Source organism: Festucalex cinctus, chromosome 13 (genome assembly GCF_051991245.1).
Source record: "Festucalex cinctus isolate MCC-2025b chromosome 13, RoL_Fcin_1.0, whole genome shotgun sequence".
Classification (NCBI taxonomy): Eukaryota; Metazoa; Chordata; class Actinopteri; order Syngnathiformes; family Syngnathidae; genus Festucalex; species Festucalex cinctus.
In genome coordinates, this window is record NC_135423.1 from 22515971 (window position 1) to 22537518 (window position 21548).

The 21548-nt window shown below is 39.7% G+C and overlaps 2 protein-coding genes across 3 annotated transcripts in view; one reads left to right on the top strand and one right to left on the bottom strand.

Annotated features, from left to right (window-relative positions):
• The window catches only part of LOC144033188 (calsyntenin-2-like), a 239778-nt gene extending 231184 nt beyond the window's left edge, over window positions 1-8594 (top strand). For both annotated transcript variants that reach the window (XM_077541104.1, XM_077541106.1), the window contains exons 15-17: window positions 913-1036; window positions 5960-6144; window positions 6307-8594. In XM_077541104.1, coding sequence (XP_077397230.1) covers window positions 913-1036; window positions 5960-6144; window positions 6307-6498 — 501 coding nt within the window. In that variant the 3' untranslated portion in view covers window positions 6499-8594. The remainder of the gene's footprint in view (window positions 1-912; window positions 1037-5959; window positions 6145-6306) is intronic.
• Window positions 1-21548, bottom strand: part of LOC144033191 (SPRY domain-containing SOCS box protein 4-like) — a 76575-nt gene that overhangs the window by 52544 nt on the left and 2483 nt on the right. The window contains exons 2-6 of the mRNA XM_077541119.1: window positions 14488-15331; window positions 10523-11598; window positions 6291-6470; window positions 5950-6191; window positions 5207-5325 (exon numbers count right to left, since the gene is read on the bottom strand). Of these exons, the coding sequence (XP_077397245.1) occupies window positions 11471-11598; window positions 14488-15196 (837 nt within the window). The 5' untranslated portion in view covers window positions 15197-15331 and the 3' untranslated portion in view covers window positions 5207-5325; window positions 5950-6191; window positions 6291-6470; window positions 10523-11470. The remainder of the gene's footprint in view (window positions 1-5206; window positions 5326-5949; window positions 6192-6290; window positions 6471-10522; window positions 11599-14487; window positions 15332-21548) is intronic.

Genomic DNA, 21548 nt, shown 5'->3' on the forward strand with positions numbered 1-21548 from the left:
CTTGCAAATTGTCTTAAAATTGAACAACACTGAGATATGGTGCGAGCATTTTTGTTAACAATCTGTCTTAAAATAAATTAAAAAATAGTTGAACATTATACTGGTTGGGGCGGCACGGTAGTCGAGTGGTTAGCACGTCCGCTTCCCAGTTCTGAGGTCTCCGGTTCGAGTCCAGGCTCGGACCTTCCTGGGTGGAGTTTGCATGTTCTCCCCGTGCCGCGTGGGTCTTCTCCGGGTACTCCGGTCTCCTCCCACATTCCAAAGACATGCATGGCAGGTTAATTGGGCGCTCCGAATTGTCCCTAGGTGTGCTTGTGAGTGTGGATGGTTGTTTGTCTCTGTGTGCCCTGCGATTGGTTGGCAACCAGTCCAGGGTGTCCCCCGCCTACTGCCCAGAGCCAGCTGAGATAGGCTCCAGCACCCCCCGCGACCCTTGTGAGGAATAAGCGGTCAAGAAAATGGATGGATGGATGGATTATACTGGTTACTGATTTCAAAACTAGCTATATATTTGTTCTGTATATGTGATAATATAAGGCGATCATACATTTATTGGGTTTCAGCCATAATGGCCCTCCAAGGGACATCATAACTGCGATGTGGCCCATGACAAAAATGAGCTTGACACCACTGACCGTCTAAATTGTCCTAATGTGAGTGTGAATAGTTGGTTGTCTGTACCCTGTGATTGGCTGGTGACCAGTTCAGGATGTACCTCTTTGGGATAGACCCACCCATGACCCTCCTGAAGACAAGTGGTCAAGAAAGTGGACGGATTTATTCTTTTTTTTTTTTTTTTTTGCTAGCTCGCTAGCTACATGACTCCACAAAGCTATGTGAAGTAATACTGTATCTACTTGGACAATTGTTCTTTGGTCCGGAACCAAAACAATGTATTCTGTATTTCCACAGGTGAGCATACTTCACAGTTCAGAGGTCAGAGAACATGTCAGTCAGACCGTGGATCTACCTCAGCACATGCAGTTAGTTCACCATCCATCCATGATTGATGAACTTTATCCCGAGCATATCTCAGGTAGGAAAACACATTTGAAATGTTCGGCATGTCATCGTCACCAACTTGTGAATTGTCTTTAGTTCTCATTTTAAGTCGTGTTGATTTGAGCTGTCTTTTTTTTTTTAATAAATTTTCATATTCAGAGACATAAGCCTGATTTTCTGAACACACATCACATATGTGACCCGCTCCGGCAAAATTAGTTTTGAGCTCGACACAAAAATAGATCATTTGGACAAAAATGTCGATTTTGAGATTTCTCCAAAAGTAGTCTCCCGGCTTGAAGTCTCTATTTTCATTTCCCAGTAGCAAAAAAGTTAAAATTGAAAAAGAAGTCTATGGGAATAAGCAATTATTAGAACAAGTGCATCTTTACCCATCGTGTTTTTTGCCAACTTTAGCTAGCAGTGAGTCTCGGAAACCTGCCTCAAAATAACCCACAGTTCCTTGACTCTACCGCCACTTTACAAATGATTGATATAAGTGGACATGGCAATCAAAAAAGTCGAAATACACCATAATGTGAGCATTCAGCACAAAAGTGAACAGAATGGTGCACGTCATAACACGCATCCTAGCTTGGAGCACAAGCGAATTTTGTCATCTGTCCGGATAAACTCGTGCGAGCAGCCAAGCAGCTCACACCAGAGCAGAGTGTCAGTTAATGGGGATGAGTGTAATTAAAGTTGTGAAGTGTGGCAATGCCTTGTATGTAATGTAGGCTAATGTAATGATGTATTGTAAATAATGTAATGTTTTGATCACTCCTGAATGTCGTCAATTTCACGAGACGATGTCTCTGAAAGTTGAAGATGAAAAGTGGCCCAAAATGCACACACCTATGTTGAACAGTCATAACATTTTCATTTTTTTTGTTACTAAATGCATTTGAGACATAACATGCATTCTATGTTATCATAAACGTACTTGTCACAGACCGTACCAAATGGCAAATAATCTTTTAATTGACATAAATTACTTAATCAAATTTCCAACTGCAGTAATATGCCCTCATTTAAATGAGAAAATACCACAAGGAGCAACACTAAAAGAACCAAACGTTTGATGATGCTTCAGAAGATGATGAGTTGTAAGCTTAATGTGATATTTCAAAGTTGATTCTGATTTCATCTGTTGTGAGGTCAAACTTCCAAAACTTGTAAAGGGTTCAAAACTCGGACGATGGCCTTACCTGCTATTGGAATCGATTTTCCAGTGCTTTTAACAGTTCCTGAAAATGTCAGGTTAAAATATTTTTCCTAAATTACTGGTTGTTATGGACATTTTAAAGATGCAAGGACGAAACTTTGAACTAATATTTTCTCAAAATAGGGACTTCAACTTGCCAACATTAATATGGTTGTAACTTTATGAATTTTTGAGGCACGTCCATGTATTATATATCATTTTAAAGGGAATTAAGTGTAGAATTTGAATATATGAAAATCTCAATTTTTAGTTTTTTGACTCTTATAAAATTCTTTACCCAAAGAGTACTCAAAGTGGTAACAGACTAGTGCAAACAATTGATTCACCCCCCAAAACCACTGTACTGCGAAAAAATTATGTTATTTTGCTGTTTTTCCACACGGTGGAATATGTGTTAGACTTTCTACTTGCTTGTCAGACTGTTCATCAGATTGTGACTCCCATGCAGGGGAAAGTGGAAAGGCACATCCAAGTGCTCTTAAGTCAAGAGAACATGGCGAGACATTGGTCTTGTGCTGTCACACGAGGTTTAATTATTCATTAGACCCCAATGGATTCTACTTAGTACTGCAGATATCAGAGTGCTACTGTATGTGTGTGCGTGTGCGTGCACATGCTTGTGCGTGAATGTTTCAAAGGGTAGAGGGGCAGAAAAGAAGGTCAGACAGAGGGCCAAAGTGGGCAGTCAGTGGTTGATAACAGAACGGTCATGTCTCGGTCACACCAGGGTTAAGTTTGGGTTCATGACCGTGAGGTCAAGCGTCTGTTTTGAACTGATGTAACTGGCATCTAGTTTCAACTGGTTTAAGCTATGTGATGTTATGAGCTATGTGATGTCAAGAATCTTTAATCTCTTTTTCTGGTCAACAGCCAATCAGATAATTCTATGTCAGTCCTGTGACCCACATGTCTAGCCACAGCCAATCCGATCGATTCACTGTCAACTTAAGCCAAACCGAGAAGTGTGTGTTTGTCGGATTATTCCTCCTTTTTCCCCGAGCACCTCCACAGCCCAAGTTAGCTTTGCGTCTAGATGTTATGTGAATAAAGAGTTAAAATCTTATTGGTGTCTGCTTCTTTTGGGATCCAACCCCAGAACATAACAAGAACTGAAGTATATGAATAAAGTAGTATAGATATTAGTCATTTGTACAATAAAAGAAGCATTTTTTTCCCCTCAAATTGCAGCCTTTGCAATATGGAAAATTGCTTTCTACTACATTATGATGTTGATTCAGTTACCTGTTCATCTGAAATGTAAATCCAGGCAAAGTGTGTTTGTCGTGCAAAAATGTGTGCTACTTGCCTTAAAGAGGCTGCATGAAGTATGACGCCATGAAAGTCATTAGTTTTAGGGTGGGATTCTCAAGAAAGTCAAGTAAATAATCATCTGAGTGCCTGGCCCCTAATAAACACACACACACAGCAGAAACAGCAGCAGCAGCGGGATAGAGGCCAGATTAATAAATGTTATGCTCTTTCAGAAGGATAAAGATCAGAGCATGAGAAATAAACATTTCAGATCCATGTGTTGTTGTTGTTGTGCGTATGGTACTAAAGAGAATTTATGCTCCATTTTTGCAGTTGTGGGCTGCATAGCAACCAGATATGAATAAATGCACTACATCTTGATTGTAGTTTGGTTAAAAAAAAAAAAAAATGGCTTTGGCCTTTAATACAAATATAATTAACTTTGCACATTCTTATGAGCATTTGCATTTTACATTTTAGAGAAGAGGTCCAAACTTTTTCCACGAAACTTTTATTTAGCCACTAACTAGATCCAATATATCAGTTTGCTCAGCTCACTTCTGTGCGGGCAGCACAGGTTCAACTCCTACTCAGTGACAATGTGAACGTGAGAATGAATAGTTGTCTCTCTATCTATCCAATATTTGACCTTGAAATGACTGGCAAGCAGGCAATGCTGCATCTTTCGCTTGGGCTCCAGCTCCGTGTGACCCTCAAAAAAATAATGGATGGAAATTTACAAGACAAGGGTTAATAGGATTTTTTTTTGTCTTCATGCAACAAAAAATAATGGATGGAAATTTACAAGACAAGGGTTAATAGGATTATTCTTATTATTTTTTTCATGCAACCCATAGCTTAAAAGAAAAAGCCTGAATCGCAGCCCTTAAAACAAGCCTAAAAAGAAAGAAAGAAAGAAAAGAAAGGCTAAATCGCAGCCATATATATATATTTTTTTTTATCTGTGGGGTTCTTGTGGACAAGTTTACACTTCTGAATTGGAGTTAACGGAAGAAATTTCCACTACCATAAGTAAAAAAAAATAAAAAAATAAAAAAAAACACGTCTTAGTAAGTGTTTTTGTGGATTTACAAACGCATTCGATACCTTAGATCACACAATATTATTGCAAAAATTGTTTAAATCTGGTATAAGAGGTGTTGCACATCAATGGGTCACTAGTTATTTAAAAAATAGAAAACAATATGTTGAATGCAATAGTAGACAGTCAACACACAGTTATGTAACTTCTGGGGTACCACAGGGATCAATTCTGGGCCCAGTACTTATCCTCCTTTATGTGAATGATATTACAACTATTTTGAAATTGATAAAATGTATTTTATTTGCAGATGACACCAATTTGTTTTATGTTGGGGAAAAATATACATAACGTATTACAAGTAATAGAGAAAGCGTTTCAGAAAATTATGAAGTGGTTCAACGCCAATAGACTGTCCATAAACATTAGTAAAACCAGATTTATGATTTTTAGCTGTATAAATATTGATGTTGAATCAACACTGTCTGTGCAAGGTACAGCAAATAGAAAGGACTAATGAAGTAAAGTTTTTAGGTATTATTATTGTTGAACACTTATAATGGAACTCACATATAGAATATGTCAAATCTAAGGTATCCCAAACTGTAGCAGTTTTACATAAGGCTAAAGAATCATTGAACAAGAATGTTTTGTTATTGTTATATAATTCATTGATTGTTCCATACCTGACCCATTGCACTGAAGTGTGTGCAGCCAAATACCACACCGATTCCATCTTCTTTTTTTTTTTCTTCTTTTTTTCCATCTTTCTTTTGCAGAAACGTGCTATTCGTGTCGTTTGAGGCTGTGGATACAGAGACCACACTAATCCATTATTTATACAACTAGAAATGTTCAAATGTAATGAATTGATGGAGTTTAACTGTCTTAAAATAATGTTTAAAGCCCATTATGAAAGTTTACCAATTAATATACAAACTAAATAAAAAAAATAAAAAATAAACAGAAAGTCAGTATAAATTAATAGGAACAGGTTTCTCTAAAACAAAATATAGAACAAAACAAAAAGACCAATGTATTTCAAATCAAGGCATCAATTTATGGAACAATCTGGATTGTAAAACAAAATCATCTCAGTTTATCTGCATCTTCAAAATCCTGACAAAAGCTCAATTACTGAAAAAATATATATAGCACAAGGACATGCGGATTAATTATTACATAGAATTGTTATATTGAAAACACTTTGACTGCTCGCTGTCATTTACTTTGTGTTGATTATGTTGTTGTTCTTTACTTTGTGATTATTTTTTGTTGTTGTTGATTAGGGGCAAATAACAAAGGTTTTACCTCTTTCTGTCCCCTTTCATTTCTCTCTCATTTTTTAAGGAATGAAATTAATTGAATTGAATTGAATTGAATTGACTGTATTCTGACTCTCCAATTACGTTTGCCATCTATCTCATACTCATTGTCAGGGATGCCGAGTGCGGCCACGGTGGTCGTTGTGATGTGCATCGCCGCCCTGGTGGTGGTGGTGGTGTTAGGCATCTACCGCCTCCATCTCAGCCACCAGCAAGAAGTGAAGCTGTCTGAGACCAGCAAAGAGGAAGACGGGACCTGGGACGACTCGGCCCTCTCCATCACCGTCAACCCCATGGAGGTAAGATGGCAACCGGTAAAGTTTGGATCAAAATGCGCTGAATAGGGCTGACATTAAAGTGAAATGAAATTGTGGACCTGTTGTGCTTTTTACATCCGGCAGTACAAGAGAAACAATACTTTTAGAACTTCTGGCTAGTCACTTACCGCCGGTTTCTCTCAGAATCTGCAGGACCCCCAGGCGGCGGAGGAGGAGGTCAGCGAGGAAGAGGATGAAGAGGAGGATGATGAGGAAGAGGAGGATGACATCACTAGTGCAGAATCAGATGACAGCGAGGAAGAGGTGGACGTCCAATTACCGACGATGCAGGGAACGAAGCGCTTCAACTGGGACAAAACAAAAGCATCTTATTGAAACTCTCAAACACAAACGTTCACATGATCTATAATGTCTGTAATAAGGCATCAAATTTGATGGCTGACACACACAAATGCAATCAGGTAGACATACACTTTGTGGCATTGAAAAATGAAAAATGATGTAATATCGCCCCCTACTGGATTTAGCTACACTCAACACCTACAAGTAGTACAAAAAAAAAGCAGGTAAAAATTTCAATTTGACGAATAGTAAAAAAAAAAAAAAAAATCTATTTAGAGCTACAATATATTGCACAATTCACTCCAACAGTCACATAATTAAGCTTAATGAAACACATTCTGTAAAGTTTTCTGAATGCAAAACAACCTTCAAGATTTACAAGTTGACAACATTTATATTATATTTGGGTGTATATACAATGTGTAATGTATCCATCTTTCTCCCGGCCCTCGTGGCAAAGTCAGGTGATTTTACTGAAATAGCATATTTTCAATGGAACTCGAAAATAAAAGTCATTTTAAAAAATTTAGAAACGGAACAGTGCAGTGTCCAGATGTCATGTTATAAACTCAACAAGAGAGTAGAGTTTGTTTGTTTTTTTTGTTTTGGGGATAAAACGATAACTCCACTTGTACATTTTTATACACTATCATGTAAATAGAAAGTACATGAAGTCATCCCCTCCTTACCACAAGCATACACAGAGACATACCTTTCCTCGTGTACACAACAAATGTCATCTCGCTTCATTTTCCATATCTGAATTGAGAATCTTTATTCTGCTGAATTAGTCAGTGGCGCCGCAGTCCCTTTATGTACGGTTCAGCTCAGTGTTCAGTTGGGTTTGTTTGTTTGACTGTTTGGATGTGTCACTGTCTCCATGGTTACCACAACAGTTCTCTAGGTCCAGCTGTACATATTTTCAAAAAGAAAGCAGCCTTATGAGTGTAAATGTGCACCATTGTGGTTCCTTGGCAAAACAATGGATTGAACAAACGGCAGCGTTTTGCAATGCAGTAATATCATTTGGATGTCCCGTCAACATAAATCAAAACAGAGCACATACACTGTCTTCTGTACATTCAAAGTACTAAGTACCAAGGAACTTTCTGTTTTTGTTGATTATTGCGGCAACATATAGTCAAAAGCGGTAGTGTTTTCCCTGTAGGAAGACACGTCTTTGAGTTCACTCCAGTGAGTGAAAGCCGGGCCAATGTTGATCTTTGATTTATCGTTTTGGCTGGATAGCCTCCAATTATCTCAGGCCATGACAATGGTACCATTCAACTATTTTTCATCAGAAGAATTGTGAAAATATTTTTTGAAGTCTGAAAGGTTCCAAAGTGTTAGTTTAAGCAGCAAAATACTCCCATTTTTATCCATCTCGAGGCGGCCATTTTGCCACTGGTTGTCGACAGAAACTGACATCATAGTTGCTCAGTGCGAAGGTAACGACCAATCACGGCTCATCAGTTTTCAGAGTTTGGTTAAGTGATGGTTCACGACCTGAGCCGTAATTGGTCGTTATCTGAGTCCTGAGCAACTGTGATGTCATTTTGAGTTAATATCAAGTGGGAAAACATACAATATTGCTTTTAGACTAGCATTGGACATAAAGAGCATTTTTGGGTTGACTGCCTCTTTAAGAAAGTTCAAAACGAATAATGGGCAATTACGACAGTGGCAGATTTGATATAGTAATTTAAACACACAAAAAAGCTCCTTTGATGGCCGTTTTTTTTCTCCTCAGCTGTAACACACCAACACACGGAGAAGCTAATATTGTCTTACACTGTTAAAAGAAAGCCCCCAAAATGGAGTATGTGTAGACTGTAGCACTACTATATGTTCATGTAAAATACATGTTTAAAAGTTTACCACATTAGTCTTGTGAGGTCATCCCTATCACTACCTTTACTCATCTCCTGAAACCTTCATTAAGCCCTGATGTTGACCTGACATGTGTTTTAGAAGACGACGACAATGCAGTTAACATGAAAACCTTGTATATTGTGTAAAATGTTTTAATTTATTTATTTTTGCTGGACTCTTTTGTCTGTTTTGCTTTGAATGGTCAGTCACTACAGCACTTTCTGTAAATTGGCCAATAAACCTTGTTTTGGAATCAAGCCGTCGTTTGCACATTGATGTGTTTGTCATGAACTTTTTGAACCCCCCCCCCCCCCCCCCCCCCAGTACGGGAGGAAGTGGGAATGATTCTGCTCTTGCACCTGCGCATACCAGCACGGATCTTAAGCTGTGGTGTTGCCGATCAAATGCAGGTGTGAGTGATTGAGTACCCCATTCTGAAAGGAGAAGCCAATGAAAGCAAACCAAATGTGGCACGTTATTTAGACTCACCAAAACAGTGAAAATACAACACACTGAGCTACCACACAGCTGTTTAAAATCCAGTGCAGTCTTGCTTTTCGCCAGGAGAGGACGCTATTACTGAAGCCACAATAAAGGGACCCATTTCGAAACGTTTTAGTTTGACCACATGTGCCAAGATCCGGTCCTCGATGGCCAGAGTCCTGCATGTTTTTGAGGATTCTCTACTCCAACGCACCTGATTCAATGATCAGGACAATTATCAGGCTCCTGCAGAGCTTGCTGATGAGCTTAAATATGAATCAGCTGTGTTGAACGTGGGAACCTCCAACACCTGCAGTTAGACACCTATGTTTTAGTGGGTCCGTGCGTCAACAAAAACTTTTTGGGCTATTACTAATATTTTTAAGTCCAAAAAGGTTGGTGACCCCTGGCCTAAAGTTTTACAATTTTCATGAAACACACAGGTAGGTGAATGGTGCGATCATCATCAGGAGCCTATTATTTTTTAGATAGAGGTACTTCCACTTAAATCATATTGTTTGTTTCGGAAAATGTTCAATCTGATAAGGAAAGAACTAGTAGAATGGTTGGCCCCTTTAAACATTATCTTGGAAGGTAAGACATATGTCTTCCACATCCAGTAGCACCTGAAGAAAATGTTATGCTTGCATTTATTGAAGGTCAAAGTCATCATGACAGATTATCCTATACGTTCGGGTAGACGTACATCTAAATAAATACAATATTTATTAATACAGTACACTCTTCGTCTGCCCACCCCTCGTGCCTGCGCTTACGCCATCACCTTGTCCAACTGACGAAATTTGCAATAAATGAAGAATACCAGAAGATGGCAGCAGTATCCTACTGCAAAATCCACGAACGTCAGCCTGTTGCCAAATATTAGGAACTTGGTGTTGCTTTTGGGTGTCAATGGTAGCCTACTGTAAATTTTCCACTCACAAAATATAACAGCTCTGCATGTGATCATCAGTAGCTTTCTTCTATTGAGCAGTTAGTTGTAATACAAAAGTTTATAACTTTTCCAGTCAGTGCTTATAAAGTTAAATAGACAAGACCACTACTTGTTGACAAGTATTGTCCTAAGGTGAACCTGGTATCTTAGGAATTCCAAAATAGGCCCGCATGATAAACATCACACCAAATGATTATCAAGTTACTTAATTGTGACACGGCCCCTGACAGACGTGCTGAAACACTTGCAGCCCGTGGTTTTCCTTGTCTAACACTTCTGAGGCCACACAGGCGGTCAGTGGGCCCGTTAGGTCCTATGACTTCCTAAAAACAATTCAACATAATTCAAAAATTCATTTTGCGCTATAAATTGAAATGTAGGAATGCAAAAGTATGCTTCATTTCTCCATCTAACAAGCAAACCACCAAGTCGTAAATGTTTCACATCGACCAGTGTTTTCAACCCAAAATAAAAAATATTTCTACACCTATGGTAAAGCCTGATAATGTTTTTGAAATCCTTATGTATTAATGTATTGTACTCTATACACCGCTGGACAGGACCAGTGCCCAACATATGTTTAGGAAACGGATGAATGGAATCATTGTGCCCAACAGGAGTGCAGACACTCAAAGATGGGGGTGGGGAGGTGGGGTGCTAGAATCATGTTTGTGTGAAAGTGCGTCATGACATTGAGAGAGCACACATTGAAAGGAAGTGTGAGTTTAACAGTTTATTCTTACTTACATTTAAAAGACACTTGTGCCTTAAAAGTTTTCCGATCACTTGCAAGTTCCTGCCCTGGAGAGAAAAAAAAAAAAAAACACAAAAGACCATGTAATGGTAGAAAAGCAGCATTTTTAAAATTTGACTGAAGAAAAAAACAATTAAAAAAGAGAAAGGGAAGAGTCAGGAGCTTTATGTGTTTCTAAAAATAAATTCTTAAAAGATGCCAAAGACCTTCAGTGACTGAGAAGCAAAAGTGTCACATATAGTCCTTTGAGTTCATCAGGTGTATTTCTCCCGAGAAAGAAAACGTGAGACCAAATTGGGACGTAGGGAAACTTCCGATAAGAATTTTCCAAGCAAGGCAATATTTGTCTGCCTGCAGGCAATTACAGCTGTGATCCATTAATTGCTTGCACGTAGAAACCAAATTAGTAATCCAAGTGAACTAGTGTGGACATGACTGAAAATGGAACCAAAAGCCATTCATGAATGGGAGTTTTGAGCGTGGGTGGACCATCGTTTCAAATGATTGCACAATTGGAATTCCTGTAGCTTGATGTTATTCAGGCGCAACCCGTGTTACTAGAAAGAATATCAGTAACACATTTCCCAGCATGCTAGGCGCCAGAGGCTGTGCAGACAGTTCAGTGCCAGTCCAAAGATTTTTTTCACACTATCTCATACTATTACATGAGAAAATGTATACAAGCTGGTACTGGAAGCCAAAATATAGACATGAAGGCCTTGAGGTATGTTTTTTTTTTTTTTTTAAAGTATCGCATTCATAAACACATATAATCATGTCCAGGAAAAGAAACTGGAGATTAAAAATGTCATTCACGTTTAACCTTGTCACAGTCAACGTCCTTGTTATCATATTCAGCAGATATCTGATGTTCCAAGTTCAGTTTGGAGGTTTGCAGGGACAACAACAAGTGTAGCTCCCACATCTGAGTGTGTGTGTCGTCATTGGTACTGGAGGTAGTTCTTTAGAGTCGGAGGCAGCGGGAGCGTGTCGATGTGATGGATACGCTCCCTACCCACAGCCAGGCGAGCTACTCTTCGGCATAGATCCATGAGGGGGAGGGGTTCCGCTGAAAAAGGAAAAAGATGGTTACTACCCAGTTGTTTCATTTAAACAACAACCAGCATGCACTGCGTCATCTCATTATGCACTTTAGGGCCTGAATGATTAATTGACCGGCCCATTATTTTTGGACAATATTAAACCTTTTCAAAATGATCATCAAGAAATGAAAAACGATCAAATACTAAAGGACATTGTAAAAAACAAAAACAAAAGAAATGTAAATGGATAGCTGTACATTTTGACATTAGAAAACCAACTGACATGCTTGTGTTGTGTCAGAGAAGAACATTTAGTTAACAAAATACAGTTGAACTAAGCTACTAACTTCAAAAGGGTGTGAAGATACAAGTATATGCTAGACACAGAAAGTGTTAAATAATGAATGCAACTGCCCTAATATTTGATGCAAGCATTTGTAAACCTACAAGCTAAAACAAAAAGGTGTCCATCCAAACATGCCTTGCCTCGGTGACAATTTGCATTTTGGTTTGCATCTGAAAATTCTTATTCAACGTTCAGCCAATTTGCATCTCAATTCGAGTCACCACCAATGTGTGCCTATATACAAACACAATAAGCTCAACTACTTGCTTTCAAAATCCTAACAAACAGCCACCCCTAAAGGTTACCAAAATATCACATTCATGTGAAGTCCAAAACCAAATCTCCACAATGACAAACCAGCATATACACAGAAACAAGAAAAACTAGAAAAACAAGATTGGTGCCATAAAAAAAATATAGGAAAAGAAGAAAAAGTCAGTCAAAAGGAAAGTAAAATGCACAAGTCGAAAGTCAAATGGGGTTCATTCACTCAGAAAGCAGGTGGCAGTAACAGTTTGTGGAATGTACCCTTTCTCTGGTCTGGTTCCTTCAGTTTAGTTCATCAACTCAGCATGTTGTCATTAGCTGAAGTGCCACAAGGCTTGTTGTCATGGAGATTGTTAATACTGTATAACAATACAACAATAACAAATTGGGCTGCAGGGACTGGAGCGCAGTCAGTATGTTTCCTGTTTTGACATGGAAGGTAGCCTGCAGACAGCTCATGATTTCTAGTAGTTCTATTTGTTATGCATTACATATCTGTGTGCTAGCTTAACTTATTTTATTTATTTTTTTTGCTGTCTTGGGAAAAGTTTCCTGAAGGCAATTTTATATGACAGTGTCTCCCTAAAGTTGAAGGAATAAATATGCACAGAAAAATTATTAATAATAATAATAATAAGCTCGCTCATAAACACGCAGCTGCCAGGTAAAGGTCCGACAGTTTTTTTTTGTTTTTTGTTTTTACTTAACATAATGCAAAAACAGGAAAGGGACATCAGAGCGTCACAATTTTTTATTTTTATTTTTTGGTGGGTTGATACTGTAGGCTACTGTATGAGACCCAATGTGTGGCTTAAATGTTGACCGCTTCATACATCAACAACAGCATACATCTTTTTTTAGGACAAGCATAGCAAATCAGACAGGCTCACCATCTGTTCCTCGATATGCACCCATCAAACAGAACTGTCATCGCATTGTCACATGCCCAAGTTTTACTCTATGGACTCTAGTATTTAGAAATGCCATGAACAAAAACTACTTTAAGCTAACCTTCCAACTGTAACACTATATTTTGTCACATGATGGACATACCATGCAAGGAGGGGCACATGGACCCCTGGGAACATATTTCTTTGTACTATTATTTGCTTGATATTAGCAGTCTGGAAAACAAAACAGTTGTGTAAATTTGCCAGACAATATAAATGTTATATTACTTTATACGTTACTATATACAGTTGAGTAGCTATAGGTCTGCCCTCTTCAAATGCCAAATCTTTGTGATTTACAAATGAGACCAAGATAAATAATTTCCAAACTTTTTCCTCCATTAATATCACCAATAAACTGTAGTTTTTTTTCTTTTTTTAAATGGTAATTCATAAGAACTGACATGCGGAAGCACAAATGTGCACACCCTCATAACTAACCAAACTCAAACACGTTTTTAAATGGGAGCCAGCCCACATATGCCAATATTTAAAGTGCAACCTTTTTGCGCCCCCACAAGTATAAATAGCATAAATTTATCCACAAAATTGTTTTAAGTACACTTTGTACATTGCTAATACTCCTTGCACTCTAACAATGAGCGCCACTTCCACCTACTGTAGTGGATGTGCAATTACACTTTACTCTAGTAAAGCAAAATAAATAAATAAAAATGTTCCCAGGGGTCCACAAGCCCCTCCTTGTATGGTATGTGCATCATGTGAAAGAGCGTGGATTATTTTTTATTTTATTTTTTTAAAAATGTTGGATTACTCCTAGTTTAGATTATTAGGAATTGAGCGGGAGATTGGCAGATGGCTTGGTGAATCTCGGCATCTGTCATGGTGGTGAAGGATCTGAGCTGAAAGGTGAAAGTGAAAGGTTTACTGACGTGCTTGGTTTGGCCTCGACATGTTTTAGGTGGATCATAAAATTTCAAGCAGCTCTGTTATTTATGTAATTATGTTTAAACGTTTTGCTGTTTAAGCCATTCTTCGCACCAAAGGTGAGGGGTAGTTGTTCCAGCTGATAGGATAAGTGCCTACAGATAACTTTGGTGATGAAGAGAGTATGAAATAGAAAGGCAACGTAACACCAATTTCTATAAATGGAAGGGCCATGGTATTAAAACGACAAAGAAGCAAAACTGACACAAAACACGGGGAAAAAATGAAAGTGTGACGACAATCACAAATGTTAGGCTTTTGCATGGTAATCTACTAAACCAACTAAAAATAGAAAGTAAATGACAATGACAAACAACCCCCATGGCACCTGGCTTTAAAAAGTACAAACAGGAAGTAGCCCGTGTTTATGGCTCAGTGGTTGTGTCAGACAGAGGTGAACTTACGATCTAGTCCGTTGACGTAGCGAATGGTCACTTCACAGTGTCCCCACACAGCACTGACGATGGGATACAGTCTCTTGCCTTTTAGCCCTCGAAACGCTACTCCCAGATACTGTCCGTCTACCATGAAGCTCAGGGAGCCCTCATCCATATCAAGTATGACTTCCAGGGAGTCTGGGAGCACAAATGATTCATCTGGCTCAAGGAAGCAGGGGTATGTGGGCGTTGTCGAAGAAACGGGCTGATTTTTTCCATCGTGGTACAGTCGGTTTCGACCCAGGTCCCAGCCCCAGGACTCCGAATCGGATCCCACTAAAGCAGTGTACCCCACTGAGTGTAAAGGTGCTTCAACTGTGGCCACTCCTACAACGGCATGGGTGCCTCTCTGTCTTGCTGGCCAGTGAATGCTCCAAACGTGGAGACCCCTGGTGTAGCCCACTTTGCCCCGGATACAGTCTGTGCTCTGCGCTACTGGGTGTCGGTGGAACGTCAGCTTCTCATCTTCTTTGACAAACACATTGAGGGACCGATCATCGGGATTCCAGGCATGGCGTAGCTGAGTCTCAGGACTGGCCGGGGGCATGTCCAGCAGTAAATCCAGTCTGGGTGGCCGGGAGAAATCTGGACCTTGCAGTTCTTGTCGCACTGGCCGGTATGAAGGCTCCCCAGGTACATCCACTGACTTAATGCTCACCGCAATCCTCTGGCCCATAATGAGGTGGTTTAGGGGAAAGGGAAGAGGGGGATGAATACACTAAGGATACTAAATAAGCAAGTGTTAAATCCTGACGTTAACTCATTGGCACAGATGTAGTTGAATACTCTTCTACCTGGGAGAATGTGACTCCTGAAACACAGACATAGCACACAGTCAACTGATCATTGTCAATCATCAAATTCTACATTACGTAAACTACAGGCATGATAATAGATTCTTTAAAATTACAAATCTAAAGTTTTTAATATTTGGGTAAATAAAAACCCTTCTCACAGGCAGACGCCTGTTTTGCTGACGACTACCTGACAACCACTTCAGTGTACCCCAACAACTACCCGAGGACAGCTCGGTAAGCTCCAGCACACCCACAAGCCTTGTAAGGAATAAGTAGTTCGGAAAATTGATGGATGGATGGATGGATGGATGGATGGATAAACTGCGTGTCTGGTGTTCGTGTGTGTTGCTTAAGAGGACTGCATTGAACGCATGTATGCGTGAGAGTGACTTGTGTGTTCAAAGCGAGAAAATAGTACAAGAAAGCACACAAACAATAATAAATACATTTAAAAAAATAATAATTTAAAAAAATCAAAGCGGTTGAAACGACAGCATGAAAACATTTAATTCACCAAGCAGTCAGGAGTCTCTCACACAGAAATGTGAACACACAATCACAGCTGCCAACTGAAAGAGTGGCTGAGTCCTGAGTCCAAAAAGAGGTCAGTAAACAGTCAACAGCAAGATGATTGTGGGATAGGACAGAGAAAGCAAAGATTGTGTGCGTGTGTGTGCGCGTGCGTACATGTCCTAAGTGAGTAAGTTCCAGCTGGTGACGCAAGGATGGAGGAAAAACAGCCTGGCTTCCCGGTTAACACAAGAAAACAGCTGCTGGAAGGAACCAGGCAGGGAGGAAGCGTGAAGACGTGGGCTTACAGATGAGCACACTTTTGGTCCCAAAGATTATACAAGCAGCCACTCCGTAGCCGCTTCAAAATTGGCGGTGCATCAGAGGGATAACATTAGGCTCAGGAATCAGGATTTATGCTCCTGTCCCTTTCAGACAGAACCCACAGAATTGACATTATTTTCAAAGTGTCCGTTTACACAGAGGAGGTGGCAAAAGCACAGAGATAAATTTGATGTGCGTGCGGTGATGTCAGCATAATAGCGAAAATTGCTTTCAACAAAGGGATATGGACAGTGAGCCTTAGGAATTAAACATCATTCACACCAGAAGACAGCAATTATGTCAGGAACTAGCTGCCTTTAAGTGCTAGTGTGAAAGACAGACTGTATGTAATGAGTATGAGAATATGCAATGACTGCATCACTAAATGCACTAAATGCATCAGGGCTCTAGACTGAGACCAATTTGAGTGCCCAGGTACCCTAATTTCTCAATGGTATGCCGACAAAAAAACTTTCAAGGGGTGGGAGAGGAAGCGGCATGAGTGACGCTATGAACCAAATGATTCTTATTTGCTTAAAGACCAAATTGGAAGTCTGTTGGTTGGTTTATTGAACATATGAATATAAACACATTACTAGTATAAAATACAAGTTGAAGCTCAATCCATTTTAAGCATATATCGTAATTTCCGGACTATAGAGCACACCTTATTATAAGCCTCACCCAGTACATTTTCCAAGGAAAAAGCATTTAAGCCGCACCTGACTATAAGCCGCATGTGCCCACATTGAAACATGAGATATTTATTTACAAAGAAAGAGTTTTCAAAGGTTTAATAATATACCTTAGCTTTCCTTTCCAAACAGTGCCTGTGACGCGGCAGTTAAGAGCAACAAAACGGTAGTAACACAGCACTAACAGGGCTGGTTCAAAATAACATACCAGTAAAAGTCACTGAGACTGGGACTTGTATTTTCCATAATGAGGGTCTGTTCATGCTAATTTTATTCATGCACAAAGCACGAAGTTACATTAAACTTGCATCTTCCTCTAAACATATATTCCACCTGTCTCACACTTACCTTTTCTGCTCAAGCGCCCCTGGCGGCCGTCAGAAAAAAAAAAAAAAAGCATAAATTAGCCTCATCATTGTATAAACCGCAGGGTTGAACGCGTGTGACAAAAGTTGCGGCTTATAGCCCGGAAATTATGCTGTTTTGTTTTTGTTTTTTTAAACGCAACCCTCCCCGGGGATTTGCAAGACCAGTCAGCCATTGTACTGTTGTTGATTGTCCCCTTGCATTGTTGTTATTCAGTAAGATGACATGGCGCTGTATGGCGGTATACTGTTCTCAGTCAAGACAAAAGTTGTATGAGTGGCTAAAAGATAATATCCCATAAATGGACCACTTTCGTCTGTGTGGGAGCATTTCTGATGAAAGAATGCGGAGCAGTGCCGACATCTTGGTTATACACAGGAAATCTGGCCCTGGAGGAGGACTTGCAGACATGAGAACCCAAAAGACTCAACCGAAAGATGAATGAGAGTCTATTGGGTTCTCATGGCTGCCAGTCCGCATTAGGGCCGGGTTTCCTGTATATATTAGGAGGTATGGCGTCATTGCTTTGGGTTCATATAATGGAACAGGTCAAATAGAGCGAGTTGCGCCACAATTTGTGAATAGATGTGGAAGATTGGGCTAAACGTGTATGCTTGCACTAATGTTGGAGCTTTCGCAAAAGCGGCATCATTTCTGAGGAGCCACATGGGAACAAAACTGACTGACAATACTACAATTACGAGAGGGGGAACCTGGCGTTTGATGGATAAGTAGCCCAGCTATATGTTTCAGATACAGAAGATGAGGACTTTGACTTTTGAGGATTGATCAAAAAGTAATGTGAGTACATTGTTAAATACTTAAATAAAATACAACCAAACTCAGTTTTGCTCCGGTGACTTTTTTTTAAAAACATTCGCTAGCAAGTGAAAGCATGTTACCATGTCTTTTGAGCTACGCAAGTTTAACTATGTCTTAACGGTGTGCCTTATGGTCGTGAAAATACGGTAGGTAATCTCTCTCATCGCGCTAATTTACAGCAAGGACAACATTGAATTTCAAACAATAATGCTAGACTAATAACCACAGCGTATACATCTTACCAATCTAATCTCCTTGGGTCTCATCTCCACTTCATGTCAGGCCATCCGGGCACAACATTTTTTCCCATGTCCTGATCAGCACATGGCTCATACATATATGATCTAACATATAACATGCCAACCTCCTCCTCTTCCACCAACTCTTCAAAGACTTGGATCTCATTTAAGATCGACATACCGCTTTCTGAATCCATTTTTGTATACTTTCCATAATGAACTCTGCCATTGTTGCCCCCGGTGTGACGTATCACTTCCAGGTTTGTTGGTCGCCAGGCTCCAACTTCGGAAAATCGATTATTTTGTCAAGTAAACAAAATATAAATTATTTTTTCATGCTTTATTTTTTGGACAATTACATCACTTGTGACCCTTTTTTGCCATTTTACGAAATTACTTCCAAGTTAGTCTTTAAATGTATTTTTTGTGAACACAGCCTGCGTCTGTTGTAGTTTGATTTTAATATTAGGGATGTCTGGATCTGATCATGCGATTCGAAATTGAGTCCGATCGTGGGATTTCAGCTGATCCAGTAGTAAGTGAAAAATATCTGTTCTACTCATTTTTTTGAACATTTAAAAGATCACAAAGCGATAAAATAAGCCATTCTACCAAGTTGGTTCCATTTGCTTCCACAGGAAATGAAATGACATGAAAATGTATAACGTCTTCCACACATTTACATCTATTTTGCATAAAGGTAGCTATTAGCCTGAATGTCAGGGATAAAGTTCCTGCACTTGCTAATTTTATGCTAAAATTGAATAAAATAAACAAAAACAAAAACAAAACAAAAAAAAAAAATATATATATATATATATATATATATATATATATAAGGGGTGTGAATTGCCTAGTACCTGACGATTCGATCCGTATCAAGATTCATAGGTCACGATTCGATACCGATTAATCCCGATATGAATTTACAAGTCGATTGTTGCGATTTTTTTTTTTTTTTTTACTCAAATTTAGAAAATACCATTCAGTAAACTTATACATGTACACTGTAAGATTTGTATGAAAATGTATTATTTATTGATCTGAAACTTCAGTTTTATAACTGTGAGCCACTGTATTTAAAAAACAGGTTGTAACATGTTTCATGTTTGAACAGCATTGAAATAAAATATTAAGGCTTAATGTTCCATTAATATAACATTCTTCCATGCTTAAGGTGTGAAAGTTAGACATTTTGTTGAATATTTTTCCATCAAAAATGGATGTTAAAAAATCGATTCGGTTGCCTATTGAATCGATTCGAGAATTGCGTGCTATAGTATCGCGATATATTGCCAAATCGATTTTTTAACACCCCTGATATATATATATATATATATATATATATATATATAATCATTAATCACAATGTCTTGCTTTTCACTAGCTATTATTAGCTACTGTACGTTCACACTGCAAAGCATGCCAATTTTGATTTTTTTTTTTTTTTTTTTTTAAGGGAAATGCAACCCCCGCCCAAAAAATTGACAATCATATTTTCTATGATGCCCTACTAGTGATGACACCACTTGTGTTAACATATGAATACCTTGATGTTTTCCTGAAGAATTTTCAGGCACAGTTCTGAATTCATTGTCAGGATTGAGTCACCCTGGAATAGAGGCAAAGAAGGCTTTCATTATAAAGACAATCCACAGATTGTATAATTTATGGCACATTCATTTCAAGAAAAGGTGTAACTTACTTACAGTTACTATTTGGTAAATTTAACACCTTGTTGTTTTAACAACATATGGAGGAATAAGGAACATGTCCTCATAGTAGTCAAGCCGTCGGCAGTATGCATGACAGTACACAGCACCAATGTGGCAAGAAAGCCAACTTCAAAATAACACCTCACCAAATAATATCAAGAGCTCAATGCCTTGAAAAGCTTTTATTTTGAAGTTGCTCCCACAGCGTGTCGTGTCGTAACAGCTGACGTGGCGTAACCTATGGGGTATATGCCACGGAGGAGGCGGGACTTCCGGGTTTTCATACATCAGATTTGATTCCGGTTCCAGTTAGCGACGTGAGAGCCGCGTACCGATACTTGCACTTCTGACTTTGTGCCCCTCGGTTTTCCGTTGCCGTCGACGGCTGTGAGTGTGGAGTGTGTTTCAGTTGTCCAAAGCACTTCAGAGAGCTGAGACGCCCTGCGCGCTCCCATCCATTGGCGGGAGCAGGCGGTTGGGGGGTGCGGGGGCCGGAGTGCGAGCGTTGGAACGCAGCCAGCAGTGGCTGGAAACGGCATTGATGCGTGCAAACCCGGAAGTCAGAATTCCGTGGCTTCTACCGCATTGAGCGTTAGGGGCATCAATATTGCCGTCACAAACTTTTGCGACCGATGTTAACACCACAACTTCGTCTTGAAATCACGGTCCACCACCAACTAAGGACTCAACTCAACTTTATTTATATAGCGCTTTCAAACAGCCTGAGCTGTCACAAAGCGCTTTACAGAAACACAAAAAACAAACATAATATAACTTAACAAAGAACATTAACACCAATACAATACAATCACAACAAATCAACATTCTTCCATCTATAACTGTTTAAAGCAGTTATAGATGAAAGAGACAGAATCAGTCTCCTTTCAGCAGTTGATCAGAGACACAATCCCAACATGCATGACGTCACACACGTTTGCTACAAGCTAAGTTTGCTTATAAGCTAGCTCATAAACAAGCAGCAACTGTGTTCGCGATGAGCACCATACACACAAAGAATGGTCCAATTTTCCAGTCCCATCCAAACTGCCTCTCCTCCAAGCGCCGAACCTCCATCCAGTACACGCCCCACACACATCACCGCGCTTAGCGGCGACGTTCACGTACTCAGCTCCACCGCCATCATCTTAGCTCACCAGCGTAGACTGTCCAGTGGCACCGACATTTCCTCAGAGCAGATAGGGGCTGTGACAAATGCTGCCTGTTTCCTGGCGCAAAAACACAAGCGACCCGCAGGTGCCCGGTGGGCAGTCAGAGAGCACCGACATTCCCCCATCAGAAACCATGCTAGTGCAGGCATGCTGCTGAATGGGCGCAGCCGCCAGGCGCCGACACTGTCCCTCGAGGAATATCACGGCCAAACTGCCGAGAACAGTCAGTCCAAAACGGGTCCACAAAAAGATGAGACGCCACATGACAAGAGAGAGACAAAGACGGCTGCTGTAGCTCACAGCGCCATCAACAAACAGCCAAGACAAGAGTCGCCAGACACACCAGCGCACGACATCTTGTCGAGGCAAAAAAAAAATAAAAATAAATTTT